The 14644-nt window shown below is 35.1% G+C and overlaps 4 protein-coding genes across 5 annotated transcripts; 2 read left to right on the top strand and 2 right to left on the bottom strand.

The window, feature by feature from the left end:
• Positions 1–597: 597 nt before the first annotated feature.
• LOC122637121 (synaptotagmin-4) lies at positions 598–5651 on the top strand. The gene is made up of 6 exons (XM_043829056.1): positions 598–764; positions 1553–1927; positions 2012–2388; positions 2506–2664; positions 2789–3106; positions 3213–5651. Exons 1-6 carry the CDS (start codon positions 713–715, stop codon positions 3330–3332), a joined length of 1401 nt encoding a protein of 466 aa, XP_043684991.1. The 5' UTR covers positions 598–712; the 3' UTR covers positions 3333–5651.
• LOC122637120 (dolichol kinase) lies at positions 4973–9051 on the bottom strand. Of its 2 annotated transcripts, XM_043829055.1 has the most exons (8): positions 8791–9051; positions 8288–8541; positions 7949–8169; positions 7677–7865; positions 7349–7558; positions 6866–7193; positions 6609–6768; positions 4973–6534 (listed from the first exon to the last, which is right to left on the bottom strand). In XM_043829055.1, exons 1-7 carry the CDS (start codon positions 8868–8870, stop codon positions 6635–6637), a joined length of 1416 nt encoding a protein of 471 aa, XP_043684990.1. In that variant the 5' UTR covers positions 8871–9051; the 3' UTR covers positions 4973–6534; positions 6609–6634. The 2 variants fall into 2 exon arrangements, with proteins under 2 accessions (XP_043684990.1, XP_043684988.1); XM_043829053.1 differs by having other exon boundaries at positions 4973–6768.
• Positions 9052–9263: 212 nt separating this feature from the next.
• LOC122637117 (glucose-6-phosphate isomerase) lies at positions 9264–12701 on the bottom strand. The gene is made up of 11 exons (XM_043829048.1): positions 12487–12701; positions 12076–12169; positions 11724–11915; positions 11520–11600; positions 11241–11456; positions 10919–11158; positions 10606–10786; positions 10409–10527; positions 10083–10311; positions 9935–10001; positions 9264–9836 (listed from the first exon to the last, which is right to left on the bottom strand). Exons 1-11 carry the CDS (start codon positions 12615–12617, stop codon positions 9710–9712), a joined length of 1677 nt encoding a protein of 558 aa, XP_043684983.1. The 5' UTR covers positions 12618–12701; the 3' UTR covers positions 9264–9709.
• Positions 12702–13332: 631 nt separating this feature from the next.
• Positions 13333–14451, top strand: LOC122637126 (enhancer of rudimentary homolog). Its single transcript, XM_043829063.1, has 3 exons — positions 13333–13550; positions 13848–13935; positions 14126–14451. The coding sequence occupies exons 1-3, from the start codon at positions 13548–13550 to the stop codon at positions 14344–14346; spliced, it is 312 nt and encodes a 103-aa protein (XP_043684998.1). The 5' UTR covers positions 13333–13547; the 3' UTR covers positions 14347–14451.
• The last annotated feature ends 193 nt before the right edge of the window (positions 14452–14644 follow it).

The following is a 14644-nucleotide window of genomic DNA, read 5'->3' as shown; positions in this document are numbered from 1 at the left end:
CCGTATGACGTCACTGGCAGACGACTGCTAATGCGCAAGATTGCATCCCTCTCCGTCGTTCTTTCTTTCTTATTCTTCCGCTTCCCCTTTTCCTTTATCCCCTTGAAAAGAAAAAAAGGGATGACAATGAATGTTGCAAACAAATCGATGCACCTTTTTTTTTATTTAATAAACATTAGGTAGAGTAAAAGGAGAAAAGAAAGTATAAGATCGGATAATGAAGTAGAAAAGGGTACGACGAATGATAGAAAGGATGCTCGCGGTTCTCAAATGAAGAAAGAAATAAAGAAAACGGAGTGTGTCCAGAAATCTCTCTCTCTCTCTCTCTCTCTCTCTCTCTCTCTCTCCTTTTTCATTTCGTTCGAGAGAATCCCGAAAGATAGGGCGATCCGTCGTTGAAAATATACGTAGATAGGTAGCAAGAAGCTATACGAACGGAAAGGTACGACGCGACATTTTCCGCGACGACTCGTCACAGGGCTTTTTCTCTGGCTTTCGCGCGCAAGCTCCGTATCGTCTTTATTGATCCGTTTGCCCTACGTTCGCTTAGCTATCGAGAGGGAAAGAGACTAAAGGAAGGAGAGAAAAGGGGGGAGAGAGAGAGTACCGTGGTCACGGCGTAGCACGCCGTAAATATTCGTTCCAGTGTATTCGCCGTGGCGAGGATACGCGCATTAAAAGGCGTTCAAAAGCGACGTGAGCGTGGCGCAAGATGGCCCGGGGAGACACGGAGGATGGACCCCTGATTCGGCCCGTCGAGGCCGGTGAGTGACTGACCAAACTTCTCAATGTTCATCGAGACTCGCCCTTTCCTCGTTCGAAAAGTTCTTTCCTCTTCGAAGCAACCAAGAATATCCCACGTTCGTGTTAAACGCACCGTCGAACGTTACACGTATCTTTTGATCGGGAACGAATCGATTCGCAAGAGTTTTTATGCTCGAACGATGTTCGGATATACATACGCTCGATATAACATGGCTCGACGAAAATTCGCGATTCTTCTGGAACGTCGAACCGTACGACGAGACGGCGAGTCTTTGACGGATCGCATTGATTCGCGGCCGTAGTATCAATAAAGGTTTGAACGTTCGTTTAATCGAAACAAAAAAGGACCATCGAAGGTATTTTTCTCTTTCGAATCGCCGAGATGTTGCACCTAAACAGCTGTTACCGTTAATTTCCCGTTGCTTCCGATTAACGTTTAAAGATCAAACGAAAAAGTAACGCGAAAAGACGTGGTAAATGCGTGTGCTTCCTCCTAGTCTTCCTCCGTTGCATTTTATTATGCTGCATCTATTAAAACGAAAACTCCGCAAAGTAGAGCGATGTTCGTCGGCTCCTACCGACAAAAACGCCTGGAAAATTCGTCCCATGAAATTTCGTTCCTCTCCGGTGTTTGCCAGAGAGAGAGAGAGAGAGAGAGAGAGAGAGAGAGAGAGAGAGAGAGAGAGAGAGAGAGAGAGAGAGAGAGAGAGAGAGAGAGAGAGAGAGAGAGAGAGCCATTCGCCGAAATCGAAATTAAAGTCGAAATTCGAACGACGCTTGATTTCAGTATCGACGACAACGTTGGTCGCGCTATGCACCGGCGGCGCCTTCTTGATTTGCGCCGTCGCGATGACCTGGTGGCTCTGTAGACGACGACGCGAACATACCAAGCTGAACGCGGACAGATCGTTGGCTTTCAGACCACCCCGTAGAAAGCCGACCGCGGTAAAGAGTCCCGGTAGCACGAGTCACTACTTGAAAAAGAGTCCGAGTCCTACCGGGCCTGCGAAAAATCCACCAGGCACCACCGGACAACAGACTAACCATCAAACCAGCCCAACCGGATCTCGAACCGAAGGATCGACCAACGCTATCTCGGACTTGCCGACACCGCAAATCACCGCAAACAATTCGAATTACGATGTTTCGCGTTGCGAGAAAGGTTCATCCGTATAAAATTTTCATTTTTCGACTAAATAGTTTACTCGATGATCACTCAAGGATTCGTTTCCTCTTTCTTCCTCAGCTGGTACGCCAGTGCAAACGCCTACCAGCGAGGTTACCCTCAACATCGAGGACGAATGCGACAAAGCCGAACTCGAGAATAACGAAAAGGTCAAATGCGAGAAAAATCTCGAAATGTCGGACAAGAAGGACGGTCTAGGTATATTGGTCTTTAAATTGAGATACAAGAGCGAGCAAAATGCACTGGCGGTAACGGTCGTCAAGTGCAAGAAACTACCGGCTAGAGATCAGGGAAACGCTAGCAGCGATCCTTACGTAAAATTACAGCTTTTGCCGGACAAACGACATCACGTGAAAACAAGAGTTCTTCGAAATACGAGAAATCCCGTCTACAACGAGGATTTCACGTTCTTCGGAATTACAAAGAGTCAACTCGAGGTACCGATAATAATCGCGCAAAGCTGAAAATTAGGGGGAAAAAAGAAATAATAACAGAGCAGAGTATAGGTGGGGAGGGTAAAATATTATTCCGTAAAATGACACTGTTACTTACAGGATATCAGTCTACACTTCGTCGTTCTAAGTTTCGACAGATACTCGCGCGACGAGATTATCGGCGAGTTAACGTGCGCTCTTTCCTCGATACCAGGGTTAAAAGATTCCGATAACCAAGAAATATCTCTGCGTCGAAACATCTGTCCGAGGAGTTTGAAGGTCGGTGGCACCCTATGATCAAAGTTTACACATCAGGTTATCAACTTTTTTAAATTCTTCTATATATAGTTCGATATTTCACAAACCAAATCGAATATACGTAGTGCAATTTTGCTTCTTTTAGATACAATCCCAAGGGAGAGGGGAATTGCTGGTATCGTTCTGCTGGCAACCGGTAACGAGTAAGCTGGCAGTGTTCGTGCTGAAGGCACGAAATCTCCCGAAAATGGATGTGACGGGTCTTGCGGATCCCTACGTTAAGATTTATCTCTTTTATAATTCCAAATGTATCGCCAAAAAGATGACGCACGTGAAGATGCGTACGCTCAGTCCTGTATTCAACGAGCCCTTTATTTTCGAGATACCCAACAATATCCATAGTTTAAGCAACGTTAGCTTGGAGATAATTCTTTACGATTGGGATAGATTTACAAAAAATGAGGTAAGAACGTTTATATGTCGATTGATCCGATCGCTTGTTAGTTGAAAAGTTAAATACGTTTACGAGCTTATGTAGTAACATCACGACGTGGTGTGATATCTTTTAGGTGATTGGCAGATTAAAATTTGGTGGTCCAAAATGTCAAGAGTCCGCGCTAAATCATTGGAACGAAATTTGCAGATCTCCGCGACGGCAGGTCGCGGAATGGCACAAATTAAGGGAATAATTGATTTTCCCATCTTACTCGTGAATGCGACCTATCCTGTCGTTTCATCCCCTTTCGATCTAGAATTCTTTTAGAATTCTTTCTCCGATTTCCTCGAAGGACGATTGAAGAGACGAGAGCGAGAGCGAGAGCGAGAGAACAGTGTAATGTCAACGCCGCTCTTTCATGACGCCTCTAAAAGAAATTCCTTCGAAGAAACGAAGAGACTTACGCCAATATGCTTATCTATGCTGCTGTGCACGATTATGTTATGGAGTTATATTTTTGCGTATACGAGAAGCATGCGCGTTACCGTACTAGATATTTTTTACTAGTAAAATCATTTCTTTCCGAGGACTGGACGATTGAACCGTTTGAAAGGAAAAATCTTCGACCGAAGGCTCAAAGTTAATAAGGATGGGAACAAAAAAACGAAAAAAGAAAAGACAGATCGAGCTAATCCTACGAATCGATCCACTGACCCCTTTTTCATCCTTCGCTAGCAGCTGTAATAAAAACTGTCGAACATTCACGAACGGTCCGTAAGCGTCGCTCTTATTTTTTTTTTTCTCTAAATCGTTATCCGTTCCTTTAAGAGATGTAAGAACGAGATATAATTTTCATTTACAAAACGATTTTACGAAGCGTGCTAAGAAAACGCGTGAGATAATAGACGCGAGAGATCCACTTATGTTTCCGCGTTAACAAGCGCATGTTATTTTTATAGAATTTCTATAACGTAGTCATTTTGCCTTCGGATTCTCTTTAAATTTGTGCTAAAGGACAAACGTTGTAGCTAGTTTTTCTATGTAAAATGAATCGAACGAACGAAAGTTGACTTATATCAAATCTTGGTTTGACAAGAGAACCATAGGCTCCGAGGGGAGCATCGATCGTGTGTTCCATTTCAAGATGGAAGGATTTCGATGAAGTTATCATCTCACCAAGTTGATTTTTATTAGAAATAAATCCGAGTCCGATTAATTCCAAGTCAGTTGATCACTTCGAAAAATAAGACGAGAAGAGAAAGAAAAAGGAAACAAGAGAGTGAAGATAAACAAAGAGAGACTCATAAGCAAATTAGATTTTCGAGCATCGATGAATGCCGATTGGCGTCTTCGATGAAACGAATGTAGGAAAAGTTGAAAAAAATAAAAAAAAAAAAAAGATCCTTTTTAAAATGCACCGCTTTTTGCAAATTTACAAATTGCAAAATTCATGTATTCACTGGCGATGCTTTTTCAAAGAAAGATTGTAGTACAGAATTGTCAACCGATTCAATGTTCGCGGATACGCGAAACTCGTGTCACACTCTTCGCAACGTAAAAGTCAATAATTGACAACGCATGAAACAACTATTTATTTTCTTATTTCACCTTATCCCATATGGTCCTTCTCTCGCGAGAAAGTACGAACGCGAATCGCAGGAAAGGAAAAAAAAGCGAATGTAATTGTCGCGAAGAAGCGATATGACGCGTATCGATAGTACGATATAATATCTTCGCCCATTTATCAAAAACAAATTTATGGCGTTAGAAGACCCGACGAAAAAAAGAAGAAAAAACCGAACGAATAAATAAATGATATACCAAAATCGATCGAACGTGATTGCCCTTAGAGCGATAATTCCGCTAAAGAAAAGAAATGAAAAAGCCATATTATACGATCGAACATTTCAGGATTATTTATTTAATTGCTATACGATTATATGAATATAAGGATATAAGAAAAAGGACTATACATAATAAGTAGTTGGTAGGTAGTTAAAACGCCTCTGACATTCATCCGTCGTTCTCCGTGAACTTCGAACTTTGCAAAAGACGATTCGACGATTATTTACGACGTGTTCGCATCGTAAAATCGTCCTTCAAAAAAATTTCGATCGATCGATAAGTCTCGCTGTTTCTTGGAGAACAACGGATCCACTGTAACATATTGAAACGTTCTCGCGGAATAACCGAAAAAGCATCGTTTCCGTCAATTTTCATTTTCTAAATCTGTACCACTTTGTTTCCTTTCAAAAAAAAAAAAAAAAGAAAAAAGAAATTGACAACGCATCGCTCGCGGATATCTAATATGAAATTATTCGGTGCGATGTGCGGGAAAGAACATAAATTTAACAAGAAGAAATTTAGCAAGAACGAGTATCGTCGTCGAATTAATATCGCTTTATCGCGTACTCTTTCCGTAATATTCAGATGGACGTAATAAAAAGAAACGGTGCTTTTTTCCTTCTCCTCGGAGAATAGTATTATATGCGAGAAGACACGAAGCGTAACGACATGCTGTCCGTGGAAAGATTTTAAGGCTGTGTGGTCAATAAAAAATAAATTAAAACGCGATCGTCTAATCACTTTTTCCCTCCTCCTCCTCCTCCTCCTCCTTTCCCTTCTAACAAATTTATAATTTCCTCGAAGTCGCGTCTTTCTGCGGCGTCGGAAAAAAAATCTTTTTATTAATGGCCCTTGTCATAATATTTTAATACAACTAACGCATTATCGACAAGTCGAATTTAAACAATCGAAATTAAAAATCATTGCTGATAATTAAAAGAAAAAAAAGCACGACAATACTTGGACAAAATATCGTGATAAACATAATTTCTTATTACTACATGTATATTACGTATTGCTCTTGATAATTATGCATTGATAGTTCCCGCTATCTATCGATCCCTGTTAAATCATATTATAGCACATTGGATTATTGCGCTTATAATTTAATGAGAGGTATATTAATGTAGAAAATTATACAAAAAATAATTTTTTAGAGATATTCATCGGTCGATAAAGGACTATCAAAGAGAACGATCGTAAATCAACTTCAAAATGAAGATGTATTCCGATGATATTTTTCTGTGGTATATGTACGGATTTACAAATCAAAAGGAACGTTAAAAGGATACGGTATATGAAAAACAAGTTATGAAAATTTGTTCAAAAATAATACATTGAGCTATTGTACAAAAGCTTGTAACGATTGTAACTATAGTATAAAATGTATATATGAACATTATTAAATTAAATACTATTTAAATTATGTAATTTAATAATATCTCTATGCAATTGTAATATTTTTTTTACACAAATTGTTCGTTCATCAGGTATTTCAATTCTATATAAATATGTACAACATATAGTACTATAATTTGCAAATAAATATGGCGCATATAAAATTTGTTCTCTATTAGTGAATATCATTTAACGAGAACTCATCGAATGTGCTGTAAATTTAATTTATATCCTAATAAAACTTCGAGTATGTATATATGTATATATATATATATATATATGTTACCTTCTACAGTAAAAAATGTACTGCATCTAGATGATAAGACATACATACATCAACAATGGCAAAACCAAGTTATCGATTTGATCGGTTTTTGTTTCGATAAAAGAAATTGCAATAACGGACGGTATACTTCTTAATAACAACCATCGATCATTGATATATCCTAATTTAAAAATTAAATAGGATACTATATAATGTTTATCTCATAGACTAGAAAAGAAAAAAAGAAAAGAATGCATTAAAAAAAAAAAAATACGTACGCATGTAAACAAGAACCGATATTGTTCCAAGTTGGCTAGTAACACAGCCAAGTGTTCCCTCCAAAGATTTTTCTAAACCTGGCCATTTATGCTTTCCCCATTTACTACCAACAAAACTAGCAGCCGTATCGCCTATGCCTACTGTTAATACCCCGCTAAGAAGGACAAACAGTGAAACATTACTAGTTGGCATCCACAGCGGAAATGAAAGACCACAGAGTAAATACAATGGCGTCAGAGAGATTAAAGTATCTTTCTCATCCACAAATATAACGAATCCTTTCTGTAGAATATCTCCTAAAGGTGATATTTTCAAAATCCTTGATAACTGAAATTTTGTTAATGTGAAAACAAACAAACCAACGATTAGAAATAAATCATAATTCGCAATATAATAATACTATTATAACTTGTGAATCAATATAAGAAATCGCAATGTTGAAGTTTCTTTTGATAAATATATAAAATAATAAAGCTTTGTACCTCCAACAGTAGAAATATTCCCATTATAACGCCACTTCCAAGATACAATAATGTAGGCTCAAACAAAAGTCCAGGGATATAAACGAGAACGGCTAGGACATGAAAGTATTTTCTGATGGAGGTTGTAGCTTGAATGCCAGATAGCGTTTGAAGTGTTATAACAAATATGCAAAATAATAAACAAATTGTCCAATATATCATCAATGTAATCTGAAAATAGAATGTAGACGTTGAATTTTGAAATATTAATTGCAATCGTACAGATATTAGAAATATTAGAATATTTATTACGTATAATAAATATCATTAATACGTAAATAAAACTTACTCTATGCCGTTCGCCAGAGATATAAAATAATATCCATATTATAGGATTTCTGTCAAGGAGGACATATAATAATGGAACAATGAGTAGAAAAAAAATGCCAAATACCATCGTATAAAAGCACAGAGAAGAACGTAGTATAGAAAAGTTTTTACATAATAAACAGACCGATAACACGTATAATATACCAATCTGCAACATTTGAAAATTATGTCTTTGTTCGGAAATACTTCTTCTGGTATAATAAAATTATTAACGATCGATGATTAAAATACCTGTAATATGACGGTGACGATATCATCATTATGAATTGGTGGCAAATGATACCTCAATGGTATATTCGTAGCAACCGACAGTAGGAACAAGATATTTCCATGGGTAACAATCGTTGCCTCTCCGATTGTAAAACAACCAGGGCAATACCACATCAGTTGTACGACTCCCCAGGTACCCAAGCTTCCTACGCTTAATCCCCATATTAAACTCGTCAGCAATCCTGCACTTATGTAATAATAGAAGAATATGATAAGTATAGTTTATAATTTACAGAAATTGTTTCGTCTTATGGATTATGAATATCGTTTTATATTTAAACGGCATATAAATTCTCATACCTTTGTTCGCTATAAGAAGATATAACACGGACGTTACAATCGCTGGTAGAAAGTAAATTGCTTGAAAATCTTTAATCGCGCTCTTTCCTATACAAAGGCGAATGTAAAGACATAAACAACTAACGAGTAACCCAAAACCTGCTAATCCCGTGACCAAACATATTTCCGAATAACTATTACTTTCTTTCAACAACGTTAAGACTGCACTGAATCCGATTAAACTTCCAAGCCATAATCCGCCGCTTGCTTTCGATCTAGAAATTTTTAAATAAACGTTAACTTTTATGAAAGAAAATATCTATTGGATTAACGTTTCTTCGCGATGAAATCGAAAATAACTACAGGATATCGTAGTTTGCGATTATAATACTACGAAGAACTGAATAAATTAATATAAAAACTCCTATAATATTTCTATAGGAAATTATTAAAATACAAGGTTATGCGACGTCACGCACCAAGAAAAGAGATAAACCATAACCATTATATGCGTATATACGTACCGATGCTTTATGCCATTTATCTTCAAATTTTCCAACATTTTTTGTTCGAGATTCTGATATTTAGCAAAAGCCATTTCCATTTTATCTAAGAGGACGACCAAACGTAACCTTCGTATCACAAATAACTACAGATTCACATGTACTTTCACTTTTGACGTGGAAAGATCTAACGAAGCTAATCGGTGGAAAGGTCAAATCTTTTTTTCAAAATATGTTTACGGTACTACGTCATCCATATGTATTTTTTGAAAGATACGATATATATATATATATATATACATCCGTCAAGATTCTGCAAATCACATTCATATGCAAAAAAACAGATAAGACCACATCTTTCTGTTGTCGCACCTGGTTTCACCGACGTACTTTACATCGTTTGCAATCATACTTCATTTAAATAAATGTTTGCATTTAATAATAAACATTCGACCATGATAGAGGGATCCTAATAAAAATAAAATAAGATTAAATAAAATTTACGCAATTTATTAAGTATATACAAAAATCATTGTATTCGTAACATTCTTTTTATATCAAGCGATATCAATCAATTTAGAGAACGTAAAACAATTGTACGCGAGCGCACCAAACGTGGAACATGTGTTCAATTTTTTTTTCTACGTCAACATCAATTAGTCAAATCATTTAGTTACGTAGCTCAAACAAATTATGTATGCATACATATCCACAATTATCTACAAGTAATAACGTTAACACTTATAAAAAAGAATTCAAACAATATGTAATAGATTAGTCTATAATATCTTCCCATAACATTTCGTATTTATAATGGAGGAAGTCGTACTACGAAATCTTAACAAATCATTTTTTAACTACATCAACGCCTTAAATAAAAAATATAACTAGAACGTATCCCCTGTATCCAAACAACTATTTAACAATTGCAACGGCACTGTCAAATAGTCAAATTTGCTTTTGCAAATGCAATAAGACCATTTGTAGATGAGTCATGAGTTGTAATTTTATCGGTATTACGAAGCTCAGGTTCAATAGCTTTTGCCAACTGTTTGCCTAATTCAACGCTATAAAAAGCAACATTGAATATTTAAAAAGAAATTGTTTATATTAGTATTAAAATAATTGTTTAGTTTCAAATCTTCAATACCTATTTAGTACTTACCCCCACTGATCATACGAGTTAATGTCCCAAATAATACCTTGTACGAAGATTTTGTGTTCGTACATTGCTAAAAAGTATTAAAAGAAATTGTCATTGTAAAAAAGTCTACGCTGTCTTTACGTAAGATCTCGAAGAATGACATACTAACCGATTAAAGCACCAAGAATAAAAGGTGTAACTTTTTTTACCATGATACTATTAGTCGGTCTGTTACCTTCAAATATTTTATGAGGTAACAAAGAATTCACTTGTTCAGCGCTTAAGCCAGATTTCTCTAGCTCATTTTTAGCTTCATCCTGATTTTTGCCTTTCATTAATGCTTCTGTTTGTGCAAAGAAATTAGCAAGTAAAATTTCATGATGTAATGTACCTTGAACCTATAATAAATATTTATTATTTCATTTTAATAAAATATATTACATCAAAAATTTCATTCTCATAAAATAGATTATATCGAGCATTAAGCTTTCGAACCTTATTGTGGGATAGTACGGGAATTATAAAATCTGCAGGTACAAGTCTTGTACCCTGATGAAGAAGCTGATAAAATGCATGTTGTCCGTTTGTTCCTGGTTCTCCCCATACAATTGGACCTTAAGCAATAAGATATTAAAATATATTTGTTAAGATTCGGCCAATAAAATATATATTTTACGTTATGAGATAATTACCAGTAGAATAATTAACTTTCTTGCCAGATCGAGTAACAAATTTTCCGTTACTCTCCATGTCACCTTGTTGAAAATATGCAGCAAATCTGTGCAAATACTGATCGTATGGTAATAATGCGTGCGTCTCAGCTTTATAAAAATTATGATACCATATACCAAGAAGCGCAAGAATAACAGGTGCCTGTGTATTATTAAATATATATGTATATATATATGTGTGTGTGTGTGTGTGTGCGCGCGCGCACACACACACACACATGTTTGTAAATAATATTTTAATATCTCAATGAAGTCTACGAATAACTTTCCATACATTTTTCTCTAGCGGAGCTTTACAAAAATGTTGATCCATAAAATGTGCTCCACTGAGAAGTTTCTCAAAGTTTTCGAAACCAATGGACAAGCAAATGGACAAACCAATGGCAGACCATAACGAATATCGTCCACCAACCCAGTCCCAAAATCCAAACATATTCTTTTCATCGATACCAAATTCTTTCACTTTTTGTGTATTAGTGGAAAGGGCAACAAAATGGAAGGCGACAGCTGCTTCCTAAACGATATATATAGTATACAATAAACGGAGCATCTATTTATATATTACTCTTTTGATGTAATCAACACATATTACTCACATTTTTTAATGATTCTAATAACCACAATTTTGCAGAAGTTGCATTAGTGATTGTTTCCTGAGTAGTAAACGTTTTAGATGCTATTATGAATAGAGTAGTTTCCGGATTTAATTTTTTAAGCGTTTCAGCGATATGAGTTCCATCTATATTACTGACAAAGTGTAGTCGTGGCCCAACATGATAGGCCTTTAAAGCCTCTGTTACCATCAGGGGACCCTATTTGTAAATATTTGTATTTTAATAAACATTGCTCTTATTTAATCAATTATTTTATATTACCAAGTCAGAACCACCAATTCCAATATTTACAACGTCTTCAATCGCCTTGCCTGTAAAACCTTTCCATTTTTTCGATATTATCTAAATATAAACAATGAAAAATATATTTTCTAATATATCAGATCTAAGACAATATTGTATCATGTATAGTAGCCAAAGAAAAACAAGAAAAAGAAAAAGAAAAGAGATGACCCATCATCTTGCCTCATTAGTGAATTGTTTCATGTGATTTAGAACTGCATTCACTTCTGGCATAACATCTTTACCGTCAAGTAAAACTGGAGTATTGCTTCTATTACGTAAAGCTGTATGTAAGACAGCTCTGTTCTCTGTAAAATTTATTTTTTCAGCTGAAAACATTGCATTTCTTGCCTCTTCAATTTGCCTTGCACGGGCCTAAATAAAATACGAAAAATATTGTTACTAGCATACATATAAATGGTAAAAAAGTATCAACCGTTTCTAGACATAAGAAATAATGTTCAGTAAATGTAACTGATTGTATATAACAACGTTAACAAAAGTAATAATAGTAATGTTATAACATTAATAATACCAAATCAAGTAACAAGCCAAATATCTCCTTCGTGATTCGGTTCTTAGAATAATCGAGTAATATAGATCCATCTTGCGGGGTAGAAATTTCTAGACTAAGAGAGAGACAAAGCAAATAAAGACAATATTATAAGTATGTTACGTGTTTTTTTACAAAAATGCATAATTACATTAATTTATGATATATTAATTTACATTATATTATTTTCACAGTTACTCATCATAAAGTTACGAGCCATTATTCTTTATAAAGAAAAGAAGAAAAAAAAAAAAAAGAAAAAAGAAAGAAAAGATAATCGAGTAATTTTTACATCGAAGTAATAACATATCAATAATTTTGTTACTTGGACATACTTGAAGATCTTCGAAGGGTCATGTCAAGGTCATACGCCAAGAATGTAATTGAACATACCTAAAGTTCTGAAAACGATTGGCATCTTCTTGAAACAAGTTATATATGTTAACTTGAGATCCCGTCTTGTTAAAACATTCTTGTAGTTTAACCCAAGCAGGTTCGCTTGTTAATTCTGGTTTAGACTTCATATTTGATTCAAGGAAACCGCGCCACCTTTTCTTCGAACCGATTTACTCGCCCTCTCGCAAGTTTCTCATTTCCCCACTTTCGAGGTTACTGACATTCACTCGTCCTATCGCAATCTAGGCGAATTCTTAACAAGTCGAAAACAATTGTACGTTAAAGCGCCACTTCGGGTAAAGGAAATTGATTGGCTACAAATATTGGAAATCATATAAGGTAAGAACCAATGGAATGAAGAATAAACAAAATTTAATAATAACGATGTATATCAATACATTTATTAGAAATTGTATGTTATTATCAATAATATAGTATAGCATTATTATAGTATTGCAACATGAAATATTTCAAAGATAAAAACTAATCTTTCGATAAAGATAAAAATACCTTAGAACGAAAAGACTAAGAAGGGAACGCTAGTTATCACGGTATAAGACGGAAGTGTCGTATGGCCGCCATCTTGATACGACAGTTTTGTTCGCGCCAAGTTTGAAAGGATGTTTTAATCAGAGATTAATTTTTAATCGTTTAATATATTAAGAGGTCGAGCTATACGAGACGATCATGCTTAAAGCCATGCTGGATATGCTCTCCAGACCATTCAATTATAAATCAAGTCTAAAAATGTTTACGCGAGTAAGTGCTAGCGATGAAAGATTCAACGCGTATACTGAATGTCGAAATGACTTCCGTCGCATGGAACTACAATGAATTTTGACGATATGCTATCTTTGGTTCCCTCCTTAGTCTTTTTATTCTAAGGAGAAAACTAAATGGTATATCTCAGTTGTGTATCGAAAATTCTGGATTTATAATTTATACGAATGCCTGTGATTTTCTCGTGATTGTATCAATAATTTGATTAAGACGATTTATAATCACACGTTGTCTGTTTGATCTTATCGAAAAAGCATTATTTTAAGTAGAACGCAGAAATGGTAATTGTATTGCTGCTATGATTGTTTGTAAAATCAACTGTGTGTGTCTATTGTTTATATTCGTATTATTAGTAGTACCATTTTTCTGGATCATTGCGCGCATTACATTCCTTTTATACCGTTATATTTTATATCAAACTATATATAATGCAATAGTAAATATGGTTGCAAATTTTTCTTATTCGTGCATCTGATCGAAGTATACAAATAGTTACATTGTTAGATTTAATTTGAAATAATATGTAGTACATTTCATTCGAATATTCGTTTTCACTAAGAATCAGGTATTAATTTCAGTCGCATACGATATTATTGGTACAGCCAGGCAATCGGCCAGAAACAAGAACATTTTCAGACTACGAGAGCGTCAACGAATGTATGGAAGGTAATGGATCATTTCGTATATTTCACTACACGAATACGCGAGTTGTCTACGTCGATGTAAAGGAATCTCCAGAGGAAAAAATTATTACGTATCTACACGCGTATACGTATATCTATATATTTAATTTAAGTCGTGTATTTCATAAGATCAAAGATACTAATTATTATCCCTTAAAATTTCTCATACATAGGCGTATGTAAAATTTACGAAGAACACTTAAAGAAAAGAAATCCGAATACACCAACGATCACATACGACATTAGTCAATTATTTGACTTTGTCGATCAGCTGACAGACATATCGTGTTTGGTATATCAAAAATCTACAAACACTTATGCGCCGTATAATAAGGAATGGATCAAGGAAAAAATATATGTTTTATTACGTAGAGCTGCTGGCCATAACGAGTAACGTTATGGCTATTATAGATGTAAACTCTCACGTATAAGATAAATTAATTTTAAGTACAATTGTATACTACTGTTTGTAACAATAAATATATGAATAAGATAATAATTATTATTTTCTTATTTTTACATATTAACATTATTATAAGATCCTTTGTAACGTTCAAATATACGTATGTAAATTATTGATCGTGTTTGCGGATGAACGGATGTATTTATTCGTTATTCGATAAAATGACGATGTATTCTGAAATATCGAGGAAACGAAAGGGTTTTTTCGAAACAAAAAAAAAATAAAATGA

Source organism: Vespula pensylvanica, chromosome 24 (genome assembly GCF_014466175.1).
Source record: "Vespula pensylvanica isolate Volc-1 chromosome 24, ASM1446617v1, whole genome shotgun sequence".
Taxonomy (NCBI): Eukaryota; Metazoa; Arthropoda; class Insecta; order Hymenoptera; family Vespidae; genus Vespula; species Vespula pensylvanica.
Note: the sequence above shows the minus strand (reverse complement) of the source record. Positions and strands in the feature narration are given on the sequence as shown.